The 15,740-nt window shown below is 41.6% G+C and overlaps 1 protein-coding gene across 14 annotated transcripts in view; it reads left to right on the top strand.

Moving 5' to 3' along the window:
• The window catches only part of SCN5A (sodium voltage-gated channel alpha subunit 5), a 210,881-nt gene that overhangs the window by 182,325 nt on the left and 12,816 nt on the right, over positions 1-15,740 (top strand). For all 14 annotated transcript variants that reach the window (XM_068175239.1, XM_068175279.1, XM_068175272.1 and 11 more), the window contains 2 exons: positions 8,799-8,921; positions 15,374-15,655. In XM_068175239.1, the coding sequence (XP_068031340.1) occupies positions 8,799-8,921; positions 15,374-15,655 (405 nt within the window). The remainder of the gene's footprint in view (positions 1-8,798; positions 8,922-15,373; positions 15,656-15,740) is intronic.

Here is a 15,740-nt window from a genome sequence, read left to right as displayed (position 1 = left end):
TCCTCCTGAGGAGGAGGGAAAAGGAAGAAATAAAGAGATAAAAGCAGCCTGCAGGGGGACAGGGATTCTTTATTAGTGAGGGAGAGATGAGAGGAATTGAGATGAAACTTGAAAGCTGTGACTTGGTGGTGTAGAGACTTTGTGCAGATCCCCCACCCTGACTTTGGGATGTTTGAGCTAAGGAAAATGAAGATTAACATTCCTACTTTTGGTATGTACTCCTACTTGTACCATTATCCTTCCTGACAGAAGTCAGGGATCCTACAATTCTTCAGAGTCCCTCTCCATTCTGGCATATTTAATACAATATGGACATATTCAATACACTTCAGGATCAATCAGGTTCAAGAACCCAACTAAATTGAGCTGATTTTCAAGCTAAGACTTTCCTGTTTCCCACAACAATTTGGTATTTTATCATATTGATTCAGAATATCTGATTAAATAAATGCTTTAAGGAAACAAGCAAATCCAGAACAGGACTTTGAGGAGGCAAGACAAACAGATTTCTTTTTGTTTGTTTGTTTGTGTGTTTGCTTACTGGTTTTGTTTGGTTTGTTTGTTTAGGGGTTTTGGTTTTCTTTGGATTTTTTATTTGGTTTGGGGCTTTTGTTGTTTTTTTTTTTTGTTTTTTTTTTTTTTTTTTTTTTTTTTTTCTTTTGTTGTTTTTCATTGTTTCATATCTAAGTAGGGTTGATCCTAATCCTGTCCAGAAAGAAACTTGCCTTTACCTGAGCACCTCAAGTCTCACCAGCTGGGATGGAAAAGCAGCAGAGTCTATGGGGCTGATTCTCTCAGGAATCACTGTGTCCACCCCTGGCACGGTAACACTGTCTTCACATAATAAATAACAACCAAGTCCACTCCTGCCTACAGCATTCAGCATCAGGAAGGCTCTCTGGGATGGAACATGAGGTGGCTTTGGAGATCTTTTTTTAGGGGAGAAAGTCTGTCCTCTCCAGCTGCCCTGAATCCAGGCTGTGTCCACACAGCACCTGGATGAGAAGCGGAACACAGCTGATGATGAAGAAATTGTTTTGCTCTAAATCACAACAGGAACACCAGATTTTTCAAGGCATCTGCACCTGCACAGCCACTGCAGAGGGAGCCCCTGGGACTTGGCCAGGCTTTGTCTGATCAAGTTACATCGTGTGATCCCCAAAATTCACAGGAATCCCTAGCAGGCTGCCTAGTGAAGTGGTCACAGCACCAGTTCTGACAGAGTTTAGACAATGGTCTCAGGAACAAGGTGTGACTTTTTAGGTGTTCTGTGCAGGGCAGGAGCTGGACTCCACGATCTTTGTGCATCCCTTCCAACTCAGCAGATCCTGTCCTTCTGTGATCCCTACCCAGTGCTAATAAACTGGATGTCAAGGTGTGGCAAAGGTGCCTGTTTGCAGTAAAAAGGTGAATTGAGACAAGCTGAAAATCCATTTGTAAATGGTGATGGGGGAGAAAACTGCAGATCAATAAGTCAGTTTGCTGCCTCGCTGGATGAAAGCTCGCAGCCGACTCGCCCTCGGAAATTAGCTGAGGTTTAATTCTTGATTCTCAGCCATCTGCCCTGGGAATTGACTGGAGCTGTTAGAAAAGCCTGAGCAGGTGTAGGGGAGGTGACAGATTAAGAGAACAGCAAGACATAAAGAGGTTCTTCTGGAAACCACCAGGAAGCAATTAGGATGCAGGAATGATTTATTTAAAAGCATTTAACCCAACAAGACTGACACATGCTGTTTGCAACAAGGCTGCCCTCTGAAAAGGAAACATTGCCTTGAAAAGCTTGGACATGAGGACCTGGAGACAAGCTGAGAGCATGGAATATCAACAGAATTTTATAGCCTTAATCTGAGTAGTAGATGGAGGAAAAAAAATTTAAAAGGTGGAAAAGTCCTGGAGAAACAAACAAACAAAAAAAAAGGGGATGAGGTAAATGAGTTTTTAAACCTAATAGGAAGTAGCACTGGGCTTTCCTGGAGATAATTTTTGTTTGTAATTAATCTAGGCACTCGTGTAGCCCATCATGTTACAATACACGAGAGCACTCCACGAGCAGTAATGAACTGCTGCAGTGAGGGAAGCCCTTTGAAAGCTCATTTCCAGACACATTTTCACCTCCAGGCCATGGACCAACCCCAGAGCAGCCTTAAGGAGTTTTTAGTCTTTACCTGAACACGAGGGCTGTGATTCAAGGAAGCAGGGAGCAGAGATGGGAATTTAGGTCACCTTAGTGTCTCTCTAGTGTCCTATTTTTAAGACTTTCCTTTAACTTTATGCCCTTCTTTTGTAACGTGCAATTTCTGGATTGGCAGGTGCAATCATACAGTTTGGCATCTGTATGGCAGAAAATGCAGTGTCAGAATGAAAGGGCAAAGGCATATTTAAAAAAAATAAAGTGACAATAAAAGTCTGCTCAGAAAGGGTAGATGCTGAAAGGAATACCAACCTCATTACCAGCTCCCTTTTCCCAACCACATTTCAGAGAGCCAAAAGAAGGTCCATGTATTTCAGTTTATTTGCAAAGTCCTGTTTCTCTGTAGGTTCTCCAGCTTGTATCTGGGGTAAAGACTGAATTTTGTTCCTTTTCAAATCAAAGGGAGAAATTTGTAACTTCAGGCATGGCTCTGAAAGATGCTGGAGAGTGAAGAGGTCTTTGAGTGATCCTATCCTTGGCAGAAAAAGACAGGAGAGGCCAGGCTGGATTGAAAAAAGGCACCCACAGCAATCCAAGCACTATTTATTCTATTTTTATTTTTTTTTTAAAGGCACAATTAGAGAGGGAGAGACAGGTGTTTCTGGGGCACACAAAAAGCTATTTGAAAGCACCAGGGGCCTGCATTAGCTGGAACTGCTTATTTAAATAAGTGGCCAGAGCTTTCAGCTCAGCTGCTGTGCTTCCATTCAGATGTCTTTTTTTTTTTTTTTTTCCCTGCTGTTCCCTCCTCTCTAATTTGAACAAGCAGGTTAATTTGATGAAATCCCTGGCTGCATAAAGCAGATGCTGCTGCCCATACCAGGAAGGAGGTCTCCCCTTCTCCCTGAGACAGAGACTCACAGGGTCTCAGATGTGTGCAGCAGCAGGCATTTAGTGGAGTTTCTGGTTGGTTTTAGGATTTGTATGATTGTCCAAGGATGCGTTTTTTGCTGTTGTTTAGGCAGAATTCCTTGTTTTCAGGGCTCTGCTATTAATTCACCTCAGTGGTGGTCAGGGGTTAATTAAAACTGTGCTGGTCAGTGCCTGCCTTGGAATGGTGCTGCTCAGCTCTCTCTGCTTCCAGCCTGGTCCAGTGGATGCTCCCAGGTTATCTGAAATCATGTGCTTTTAGGAATGAAAAAAAAATTATATATATATATATATATATATATATATATATATATATGTATATATATATATAACCAGCCTTTATTCCAACTCAAACAGTTTATTCCAGTTTCTCCTTTGCTGTAGGAGCCTCCACCAGCCCTGGGTGAAACACTGCTCCCAAACTCTGTGCCCTTGACTCCCTGTAACCCTCTGTGGACTGGGAGTCTGTGGAGGCTGCTAATATGATATTAAAATGTGTTCATGTAGGGAGGAAGCCACTGCTATTCTAAGTGCAATCAATCCTTGGGGGGAAAAAACCTCTATGATCTTCTAATCAAAGGCTTTTTTCCCTCCTTATGCTGCATTATCACACTCCCTATTTTGTAATTGTGCTTCTGCCACCTTAAAATTCTGTTCTGGGTTTATATTGGTTTACAACACTGATTGCTTAGGTCACTGTCAGATAATGAAGACACATAAAATTATTGTAGAATTTTATCTCTGTGTTCATGGTGAATAATTTGAATAGTCAGAAAATGCTGCACTTCTGTAACTGGTGAATGGCTGTGAGACCAGCATGAGCACACTGGGAATTTAACACTACTCCAGTTACCACCTGGACACACACACAAGTCATATTTCTTACCTTAAGAATGACAGAAATTCTGCAAAATAGTGAAATTGTGACAAGAAATTGGAAATTACTGAAAAAATGTTCTGTTTCCTGGACAAGACTTTGAAGTGGATTGTCAAAATTATAAAGGCATTCAGAAATTGCTCTCATTACAGTTACCTTATGTATGTATTTATGTAATTTATACAGCTATCAGTGAGGCTAAGCTTTCATCAGAGATCCTTCCCTGTGTTCTAGCCCTCTTCATTCATTGATTCTTCTTGATTTTGCCCTGGATGTCATACAGTGGGACACTCCAGACCCAAGCTAATGCCACCAAGGCACATAGATACCAGGAGACTGGCTTTCAAAACACCAGCCGCAGGTTTGTTTAACCCCCATGGCTGGTATTTCTAGTGCCCAGAGCACCAGAATTAAAAGCTCTCATTTTTCACTTGATCATGAGACTGAAAATGGCAACCATAAAAGCTGTGGGGGTTCATTTATCTCTCCCTTCACCCAGCTCCAGGCATCTGTCATGCAAATTATTGTAAAATCTATACAGATAAACTTTTGTGTAGATATATGTGGGATTATAGAAATAATGTGGGGATGCAGAAATATGTGGGGATATAGAAATACAAGTCTATATTTCTGGACACAATATTCCTATAGATACAAAGCTATCCCTGGGCAAAGAAAGTTGAGAACAGGGGCAAAAATCTTCCCTGAATTCCAGGATCAAAGAGAGCTCCACACTCTCTGCCTGTCTATGATAGCAAGAAGATGAATTGTCTAGGTAGGATCTACAAGGCTTTGGCAGGAGCCTGAGCTTTGCTGGGAAGCTCTGCCATTGAGCTGGGCAGTAAATGCTGACTCTTTCAGGATTTCCACTCTTTTGGGCTGGAATAAATTTTGGGAAGTGTCTGCCAGCACTGAGGCTGGGCTCTTGGCTGTGCTGAGATGATCTAGGGAATGCTAAAGGGAAGAGTAGGAAATGAATTAAATGACATCCTAGTCCATGAGATTAGTGAGACCTGTGTGTCACAGGCCAAAGTCTGTGGAGGCAGGATTGCACACACTGATTTATGAGGACCTCTCTCCCCCCGTTAGGAATCCTCATTGCTGGCCAGGTTGTGCACTGGACTTCAGGTTAGGCAGAAAATTCCAGTGACAGCATTGTGCTGGAGATTCCAGGGACACCAAATGAGCAGCAAGTCAAGGCGATAAGGACCAGTCTAGAAACATCATGGGGAAACTATTCCCTGACTAAGTTAAGTGGAAAGCTGTGAAAACTTCTTAGTCTGATCTAGCAAGCCCTGGAAAGACCTCCAAGGGAAATATTGGAGGGAAATGGGAGCTGTGCTAAATCTGCTTGGCTCAGGAGAAGTGCACAGGAGGATGAGGGATTCCACAGTTTACCTGTAACCTGCTGTGAAAAAGGTGAAGTTGAGGTGAAAGCTCGAGGTCAACAGCAAATTGGGTGTTTTATGGGAAACGGTTCCAAGCAATCCTTAGGACTCACTTTGTCTCCACCACATTACAGTGCTGCTTCAGGGGTAGGTTTTCACGAAAAACCTACAAAACTGTTTGCAAACAGGTACTGAAAAGATTAGAAATGTGTGTGTGACTTATTCTGAATCTGGAGGTTACATTGACCCTAGAGGTGTTTTCTGGGTGCCAGCACATTTTTGATTCTGAGCATAGCACAAAGCAGAACTTTGGAGCAGCTCTGGGCTGCATAGCCTTGCAACAGTAAAAAATAATAACAGAAATAGCTGACTTCACCTTTTGCTGTGGTTATGTGGGGCAGTCAGCACCAATTTTGAAAACTGCTTGATTTTTTTTCCTAAAAATAACCTTCGGGGTCACTTTTAATCAAGTCCAAATGGCCAAGTCCCTGCGTTGGTAATTCTCCTATAAATAAAATTTGACAGGGATACCTTCAAAACCAACATCCAAGCATTTAAAGAAGTTGTCTCAAACTCTGTTCTGACTCCAGCCTTGTAAATCATTGCCAAATATCACACAGCTTCATGACCTAATCCTCTGCAGAGATATCTAATGCTGTGTAAATCTGTGTCAGGAGGGCAACACCACCTGTGATGTGTTTCAGGGTGACATTTGTGGCTCTCAAAAGAAAACAGGAACCCACTCAGATCCACTCAAAAGGAAATGAGAACCCACTCAGATCCAAGTCTGGTCTTGCAGGATTTGAACCAAAAACCTTCTGCCTTGGGAGAATGGGCAGTTATGGGACACAAATCCAGGATGAGGGAGGAATTGTGTAGATGCTCCAACCAAAGCAGGTTGAAAACCTTGATAAGATCTGACTTTCAGTCATCATGGGTGAAACTAGCAAAGAAGGGTGTTGGGTACCCTGTATTTGATTAATTTTCATTTAAATACCTACATTCATTTTACAGATCAATTTTACAAATTAGCTCACAAATTAGTGAGTTTCCCTTGGTATGTGAGAGTATGGATCTTTGTTTCTATCTCTGAGCATACAAGCATTGAGCTGCTCTTCTCATACCTTCAGCCTCTCTGGATAGAAACCTCCAAGGCTTTGTGAGGTTAAGGCTATTTTCATCACTAAACTTTCCACCAAAGACAGAAATATGTGGCACAGTGCTACTCCAATCATGATTTCTCCTTATTGCCAGTTACTTTTTAGACTTTTAAGACGACTTAATTGAATGGCTTTAGTATATAACTATGGTGCACATTTGCTTACTGATGTTAGACAAATCCTCAGCCCTTCACCATTATTCAGACAGCACTAAGTTAGTGGGAAGAGTGAGTAAAATGAGGATTTGAACTCTGTGTTAATGCAGCTCCAGAGTACAGAATGTAAACCAGCTTGTTGAGAAACAGGAAGGCAGAAAATGGGGGCGTTGGTGAGCTGAAGATGGCTTTTAAGTTAAACCCAGATTTTTTTCTTCAACTGTGAGCATCAGGTGAGCAAGATTGAAATCCCATCACTCCTCCAGGTGAAAGGACCTATGGCATTGCTTACTCTAAAATTACTTAGGCATCATGCTCAAGTCACAGGTTCAGATCTGCTTTCCTAGAGAGGGAAGCAAAGGCTTTGCTGGTGATTTTTACCTCCTCAGTGTCTATGAGGCCCAAGACATCAGACCTTGAACCCAGTCTGCCTGTCTATTGTGATGTTCTTAGAGGGCACTCAGCACCAAAAGGCAGAAGTGTTTATTCAGCCCTTTGTTCTGCCCCAGCTGCTGGGTCTGTACACAGGAGGTGAGTCTGTGTCACACCTTGTTAAAGAGTGACATGTTACAGGGTGACAGCCAGCCTCTGTGCCACTTAGTCATCTGCAGGAGGGGGGCTGACTTATCCTGGCAGAAACTCCAGCTCAGGCTTGGTTTCTCTGAGACCTCCTGCCCTTAGTGACCCACATGACACAATAAAGCCATCAGCAGGTAAATAATTTAACAAATGGAGCCGGTTTTACAAAGTGCTTAGCTGTGCTTAGCTGTGCTGACAGCCCTGGTGTGTAAATAAATGCATATTCAGGAGAAAGGCTGCTCCACAGGGGACACTGTCTTGGGACTTAGGGACCAGGCTGGTCTTGCCCTGATTTATCCCAGACCTCATGGGTGATGCTGAGCTGGTCGGCCAGCAATGGGCTTCAGAGTAAAAATCATCCCATCCGAAAATTAAAAGGAAAGTTTCCCTCCAGAGCTGTCAGTGTTTAAGGAGGTGCTGGAGTTTCCTAGCACTATTTTTTATAATGTAGAGGAGTCCCTGCTTTTAGGCTTGGCTGCTATCCTGAAAATGGCAACAGCACCCACTGCTCACAGATGAGCTTTGCACACTCCCATTGGTGAGTATGAGATATCCAATACTGTGATAACTGGGGCTATGCGAATGGTAAGTAAGAAAAAAAAAAAATTAAAAGGAAGAAAAGGAACTGTGATAAACAATATACACAGGTTTCTCCTTCTAAAAAGGTAGTATTTTACAGTATGTGGTATTTTATAGTATGTGGTGGGGTTTTTTGGGGGTTTTTTTTGGTTTTTTTTTTAATATATGCAAATTGGCATAATACCTACAGTTCTGGAGAGCTGTTAGTTTTCACTCTTTGCTCAGCAAGATTTCAGGCTGTGAACACTGATTTGAGCATGCAGAACCCTATTGCTCCATATGTTCATAATCTCCATTGCCACTCAGTTCATTTAGAATCCAGTCCTGTGCCTGATACCACCACATTTCTGACCAACTAGGGCACTGTAAAAGCTCTGAGAACATGAAGAGCATGGGAACCCCTCCACGCTGTTTCCAGATTCAGATTTCAGATTTCGAAGAAATAGTCTTTGAATGGTGTGAACCTCAACACTGAGCATCTCTCAAATTTCCATCTCCTCTGGAGACTGTGTAGAAACCAGAAAAAGTGAATAAGAGCAGAATGGAAGATCCATGCACATCATTCTTTTAAGGTCTGTGGTATAGCCATGTCTGCCAGCAATGTAGAAGACTTGTTTCTGATCTCTTAGTTGAAGACTAGTGATTAAATGTAAATACCAAAATCCTTTATCTTTGCTGGAAAGGGTTTATTCCATAAAGCTCTAAATTGTAACACTTACCTGACTCGTATTTTGGGTAGTGGAACTTACACACACCTCGGGGAGTGCACAGAAAACAGCACAGAGTGGTGGGTCTGTTATGGTGATCTTTTTGTCATCCACTTTGTGAAGGCTCATCCTTTCTTCTGTGTGGATCCAATGTAATGGCTCCCATGTAAGACTTTTTTTCTCCACTGTTCCATTTAACCATCTGTTTCTTTCCAGGGAGGAAAGCCAGAAGAGAAGGAAAATGGCAGGAGCATTCTAAGAGGTTGAATTTTCACTTTGTGTCTCCATCCAGGTCTCTTTAATCAGCCTGGTTGCCAACACTCTTGGATACTCCGAGATGGGTCCCATCAAATCCCTGCGGACCCTCCGTGCCCTGCGGCCACTGAGAGCCTTGTCACGGTTTGAGGGGATGAGGGTAAGAGGACACAAAGCATCCATCAAAGCTCTACTTTGTGTGGATCAAAGTGTAACAGGGCATTGTTTGAGGGGATGAGGGTAAGAGGACACAAAGCATCCATCAAAGCTCAACTTTGTGTGGATCAAAGTGTAACAGGGCATTGCCGCACGTGGCTTTGTCAGCCAAAGCAAATGAATGACAGTTCGTTATCACGGCAACAAAGAAATCCCTCCTGGGTCTTGGTTGTAGCATTACATCTTTATCCTCGGGTGGATTTAGTGATAAACTAATCCTGCTGCCTAACTTGTCACACTACACCTTAAAAAAACCCCATCTTTTTGGATGAGGAAGCATCTGGCTATCAACTACCTCTCGATTATAAGGTGTATCGGGGGAACAACCAAGCTAAAGTTTGCTCCCTCTTTTGACATGCATTAAAATGAGAGTGATTAGAAAGTTCTTAAGGACGTTTTCACTAATAATTAAAGCAAAAATTAGAAATGCTAAAGATAGGGAAAGCAAATGAATGAATGATTTTTTTCCCCTTTGAACAGATTGCAGTTTTAATGAGGAATGTTGGGATTAACATTAAAATCATGCAGTTTATGCTTGTTGCTCCATCTTATGCATCCATCTCTTTCTTTTCTGCATTCCTTTGCCACTGTGCCTATATTCCCACAGCATACCTGTTTATTTATTAAGCCTACCTGCTAACAAGAAGCAATTATTGTTTGGGTAAACAATTTATTTAATTCCTCACACCATGCACGACTTGCAGGTGGTGACAGCTGTGTTCTGTATGAGCTGAGGTTACTGCTAACCTTGCAGATTGCATAGCAAGGTAAAGCAAATCTGTGACAAAATTCTGGGTCAGATTATATTGACGATCCCAAATCTCTCTGCTAAGCCAAGGAAATTGCTACATATTTCACTGTGATGTATATTCAGGGCAAAGCTTTCCTGTAGACAAAATATTGGTCCAAATCATCAGTGACTAAATGTGTACTTCATGCACTGATCTCCCAGCAATGAATTATTCTCATTGCAATGCTCTCACAGCAAGAGACTGAAGGCTGGAGAACCTAACAACTGAGATGAGCCAGGAAATTTCACCATACAGCAGTCAGTGTAGGAAAGCCCCACATGCATTCTTTTTCTCTTCTGTGGATGACCAGATTTGGCAATATAATGCTTTGTTCCAAAGATTTTATGATTAGTTAAATCATATTATTTTTTGTGGATGAAGATGAGACAAGAACTGTTGCAGACCACTTCTGTGATAGTTCTAAGGCAAAAAGATTCAAGAGGTTCTGTTTTTCCAGGTTTGGCACCCAAACCTGAGTTGCTTTGGTCACCACAATCTTTCCAGCAGTCAATCAATATTTTGCAGGTAATTGACCAAATCAAACAAAACCAAAGTGCAAAGACACAAAGTGAGGTTGCACTACTGATAATAATTAAAGCTCTCACTCCTGTCATTTGATGACCTCACACTAAATCTTTATTAAACATTCCCGCATGGAACTATTTCAGCATTCAGTATTAGCAAAAGCAGTAGCTTAAATATCAGAGTGATTTGTGCAGAGATTCTCTCAAATCAGTTTAGACTTGGCTTATGAAGGCTTAGCTTTTACTGGTGGATTTACAAGCCCAAGCAAAAGTCAGTGTGTTCTAAGCTGACGTAAAATTGTTTACTCGTGATTTCACATCAGTTTAACTAAATTGGATTCAAACCTGAATAGCAGTGGGGAAATGAGCCAAAAACATCAGAAAAGCATTAACAGAATAGAGGAAAAAGTAACATGAAAATCTCCTCATTTTCTCTGAGAATAACAAGAGTCTGGCTTGGTGAAGATCTTAACATGGATCAGCCCAGCAAATTTCCTTGCCAGCATGCTCATTCTTACAGGCCCCTCAGTCCCTGACTCAATATCCCCTTTTCTTTCCTGTACAGCTGCAGCTGAAATATATTCAGTCATTCTGAGCTATCAGAGGTGGTGAATTAGCTTGTAAACCATGATAAAGTATAATTGAGAATACGTGCTATTGGAAAAGCAAATCATTTTAGTTTTAGTTTGTCTAACCACACTTAACAAGACTAGGGACAGTTAGACCTTTCATTATTAGGAGTTCATATGCTCCAAAATGCACAGGAAAATTGCCAGCGCAGTGATGGATTAAATAATGATAATGTTTGAGAAGCAAACACTGACAGTGAGAAAATAATAATAGTTTGTTCTATTATAATGCTTCTTTCTTGAATAACTGAAACATCTCTGCAGGGTTAGAACAGGAGCAAGAAAGTTCTCATTTACTGCAGTAAGAGACTTACTTCATCGAGGTTGTGGTTAAATTTTGGAAGCAACTTTCCCTGAGATAAAGGCACAGAGTAGCACTTGGGTGGCCAAGAGAACCTGTTTCCATCAGACCTCAGTTCTCTCCCTTTCTTCAAACAGCCTGGGAGTTGGGCAAGTTTGACACAAGTCTCAGCAGCTCCTGTGCCATGAGAGGTCTGCAAAATAAGGATGAACTGGTGCCATCCTTTCCCTCAATCCTCAGAAAAAGACCCCAGAAAGACCAGGATCCCACCTGACTGGACTGTAGACCCAGAGGCTCTCCACTCATGAGCCCAGAGTAAAGTACCTTAGATCTTCCTGTCCCACATAATGACATCTCTCATGTCTCCTCATTTGTTGTCCATCAGGGAATTATTTCGGAGGTGACACTTCCCTGCAAGGGAAGTTATTTTAGAAGGATATATTTACAGTATTTTAGGCAGTATTTTAGAAGGATGAGGGGGATGATGAGAGACCATTTAATGTGAAAATGATACTGGGCGAAGTCATGGTGAGACTGCTACAAGATGCATGCAGGAAAGAAACAGCATAATTAATGCTAGTTAGCATGATTTCATGGGAATAGTTCTTGCAAAATTGATATGGGCCTTTGATTTGATTACAAATTATGCTGATGACAGTAACTGTGCTGATACAGAATCCTTGGATTTCAGAGAGGAATCTGATACCATGAGATATTGCGATGAAAACATGAGCTTTGTACCAAGAGAAGTAAACACATTTTAAAATAGGTGATGGATGTGAAAAAGTAATTGTAAGCAGTGACCACGCTGTAAATTTGGTGATGAACATCTAAGGGTGAGGGATTGTTCAGAATGAGAGCTGTCTTTAATCTGCACTTGAACAGCATCTGGAACAAAATATAAAATCTTTGCTGACAGCACTCAAAATCGGTGTAAGTGAAATTACAGATAAGGGAATTATGCTGGCTGATCTGGATCACAGTGAAAAATAGATCTGTTGTACAGCACACCTTTTAATAAACCCACATACATCGACTACCTCGGGAGGAGGAATGTAGGTCACTCTGGGGGATGTTTCTTGGAAAACAGCAGCTGAGAAGGACACAGGGATCAGGTTGACTGTTCAACAGGACACAAGCTTTGGGGCCAGTCTGACAAATGAGGTGACTGTTAGAATCCCTGAATATGCAGGGAAATAACCCAGGAAACAGAGAGACAGTGCAGTGCTTCACTGGAATTCCATGAAAATGCTGGAAAGGGGGAATTAAAAATGGGAATGTCTCTGCAGGGAACCACGAGTGTGATTAAAAATATGAAAAAAAAAAACATGATAGCTACAAGGAAGCTCTGATTTTTTAATTACCCAGAGCAATGTGCAGTGGTACCTCCCCCACAGTGAAGATGGGAATGATAGGAGAAGACATCTAAGAGCAGATGCCTTGAGTTTAAAAAATTCCACCTAAAAATGCAGCAACTGTTTCTAAAACTGAGGACAAAGGGCACCAGGAACAGATTATCTAATAATACATTTTTTCCTCCATTATTTGACATCATGACACTGTAAATTAGATGTCTTTGCAAAAGCTGTGCCTGAGTTCACTGGGAGTTATAGTCTGGGTCTGAAATCACTGTGGGGAGTCTGATGGGCTCTATCAGAGCAAAGAGGGGATTAACTCATCATGCAAGTCTATTTCTGGATTAAAATTCTGAATCAGCTTTGGTTGAGGAGGTGGCCTGTGAGGACAGCAGGGGGCCAAACACAGGTTATAGATTGCACCACTCTGAGTTAGGGCAGAGGGTGGCTCAGTTTCCAGGCTGTTCCTAAAGTCACCTGGAAGGTGGTTTCACCTGTAAAGGTATTGATGGAAACCAACACGTATGAAACCTATCGTTACACGTGGATATATGTGTTGCTATTCCAAAGTGCAGCAGAAATTCCTCCCTTTCCATGGCAAGATGTGCACCTGAACTTTTAATATGAATTTATGATAATAACCTGCATTTATGTATCCAGGTCTTCCTCTCACTTGTCTCAGTGCAAAACAAGAATGCTTCCACCAGAACAAATGGCATCACAGTGGTATAAGAGCAGAAGCAGCAAGAATGAACCCCCCCATTAATAATTCATTCAGAGAGGTGTTGCAGGATTTGCTCCAGCCTCGTGTCGTGTTTTGTTATCTACAGGCCATTGAACGTAACTCAGCAGAAGGGAAAAGCAGGATGTGGGCATGGCCACCACTTGTACTGCTGACACCTGGCTGTCTGTGTCCTGTCACTGGGACCTGGGTTCAGCAGCACATGTAACACAAATGCATTTGTTTTTGCTGACACAAGTTAAAACTGAAGAAAAATATTGTTGTGCAGAGAAGCAAATGAAAATTACTTTGACAAGAGCCAAGGCTATATCCAAACAAGCCCTTGATTTGGAAATTATTTGGCATTTTGGTTAACATGGTAAATTTGGTTTAAAAATGATGAGGTTAGAAATTGATTGACATCCAAAACTGAAAGATAAAATTAGCAAACAAACAAAACAAAACAAAAAAATCCAAACAAGAAAAGTCATCAGGAATGGGCTTATACAGAAAAACAAAACAAAACAATTGGTCAAACTGCTTTTCCTGTGTGAAAATCAGCTTCATTCATAAATGCACAAAATATAAATCTGAGTTTTGGAAGATCTACATAATTTTGTATTGTGTGTTGTAGAGGAAGCTGCTGCTATACATGCATGAAAAGCATTTCACTCCTCCGGGTATTTTTCTTCCACAGCAATGCAAAAATGATGGAGAAGTGAATGTTACTTTATTAGCTTGTCAGAAAATTGGACACTAACCCAAGAGAAAAGAAGAGCTGACATTTTCCAAAATCAGATTCACCAATTGAATAAAGTTTAATTTTTATGGATCAATATCACCTTGTCTCAGTTTCAGAAATGTAGATGGAGAAGAAAGAGCTGCGTGGCTGCCTATCAGATTTTAATCTCCAAAGCATGAGACAAGGATGGGGACAAATTCATGTTGTGGGGCTGGTGTGTGCACCTATCTGGGAGGCAGCATTGTCTGGACCATGCAAAGGCAGCATCTCCAAAAGCTGTGAACATGGAAAACCCTGGTTGGCATAGGAAAGGGGAAAACTACATTTTGTGATAGAGTTCTTCCCTCAGAAAATGTCTTGCTGGTGTGACTCTTGTGGTGTCCTGTGCAGGATTGGGAACTGGGACCCTTCCAGCTCAGGATATTCTGTGATTGATTCTTTAGTGATTTTCTCTGATTCTTCAGTGTAAGGTTTGACAAGCACAGATGCCTTAACCACCTTAAACCCCAACAGTGCTCAAAAGAGTAAATGATGTGCACCTTGCCTGGGTGATGTGGTGGTATCACACTACTGCATTCAAACCTGGCAGCTGTGGAGGGTCTGCAGATGGTCTGAACTTTGTTTTTTTTGCTTGGCTTCAGCATGGTGTCCACTTCCAGTGCCATTGTTCACACACCTTAAAGCTCCTTCTGCTTTTTGTTTTAATGTATGATTTCAAGCAGGGGTTTACAGCCCTGCCCGGGTTAATGTGTAGGAATTTTGCAGCATTACACGGGAAAGAAAAAGAATTTTTTGTTAAATTAGAATGATTTTGCTCTTTTAATCATGCATACTGATCAGATAGGGGAAGCTGGCTTAGTACATTATGTCTCAATCTGTTATTATTTAATTAAGCAAAATTTATCACAGCTATAGTTCACAACCCACTGGCTACAGAGGCCTGAGTGGATTCAAAAATTTCAGAAATCTTTTTTTCTCTATTTTGAGCTGTGGTGCGCCCCAGCCATTTCCAATTAATCACATTATTATTATAATTTGACTGAAGTGTACTGTCCAGAAAGATTTGAGAGGAAAAGATGATTTCTGAATTCAGAGATTCCTCTTGAAAAAGCATAATCCCTCGGGTGAGATGCCAAGAGATTCCTTCTTTGAGTACCAAAAGGAAACAATAGTCCTGTTTGAAGCCTCTAGAGGTGGTCTGGCTCCTTAGGTAGTGTCAGTGCTTGTCCACCTGTGACCATGTGAGGGTTCTGATGTTAATGAGCCGTTGTTAATGAAGTGTCCATACAAGTGCTGACATTAATTCTGTTTTGCCTTTCCTGTTTCCCCCAAGGTGGTGGTCAATGCCCTTGTGGGAGCCATCCCTTCCATCATGAATGTTCTGCTTGTCTGCCTCATCTTCTGGCTCATCTTCAGCATCATGGGAGTGAACCTCTTTGCTGGGAAGTTTGGGAAGTGCATTAATAAGACAGAAGGAGATATGCCTTTGGACTCTAAAATTATTAACAACATGAGTGACTGCATACTTTACAACGTGTCGGGCACGTTTTACTGGACAAAAGTTAAAGTTAACTTTGATAATGTTGGTGCTGGGTACCTGGCTCTGCTGCAAGTGGTAAGTGTGACCACCAGAAACTCATGGGCAGATGTTGCTGGTTCTCTTTGAAACCATCAGTTTAAAAGCTCAGGTTAACCTCTGG

This window comes from Anomalospiza imberbis, chromosome 1 (genome assembly GCF_031753505.1).
Source record: "Anomalospiza imberbis isolate Cuckoo-Finch-1a 21T00152 chromosome 1, ASM3175350v1, whole genome shotgun sequence".
Taxonomy (NCBI): domain Eukaryota; kingdom Metazoa; phylum Chordata; class Aves; order Passeriformes; family Viduidae; genus Anomalospiza; species Anomalospiza imberbis.
This window is presented reverse-complemented; position numbering and strand designations above follow the sequence as displayed.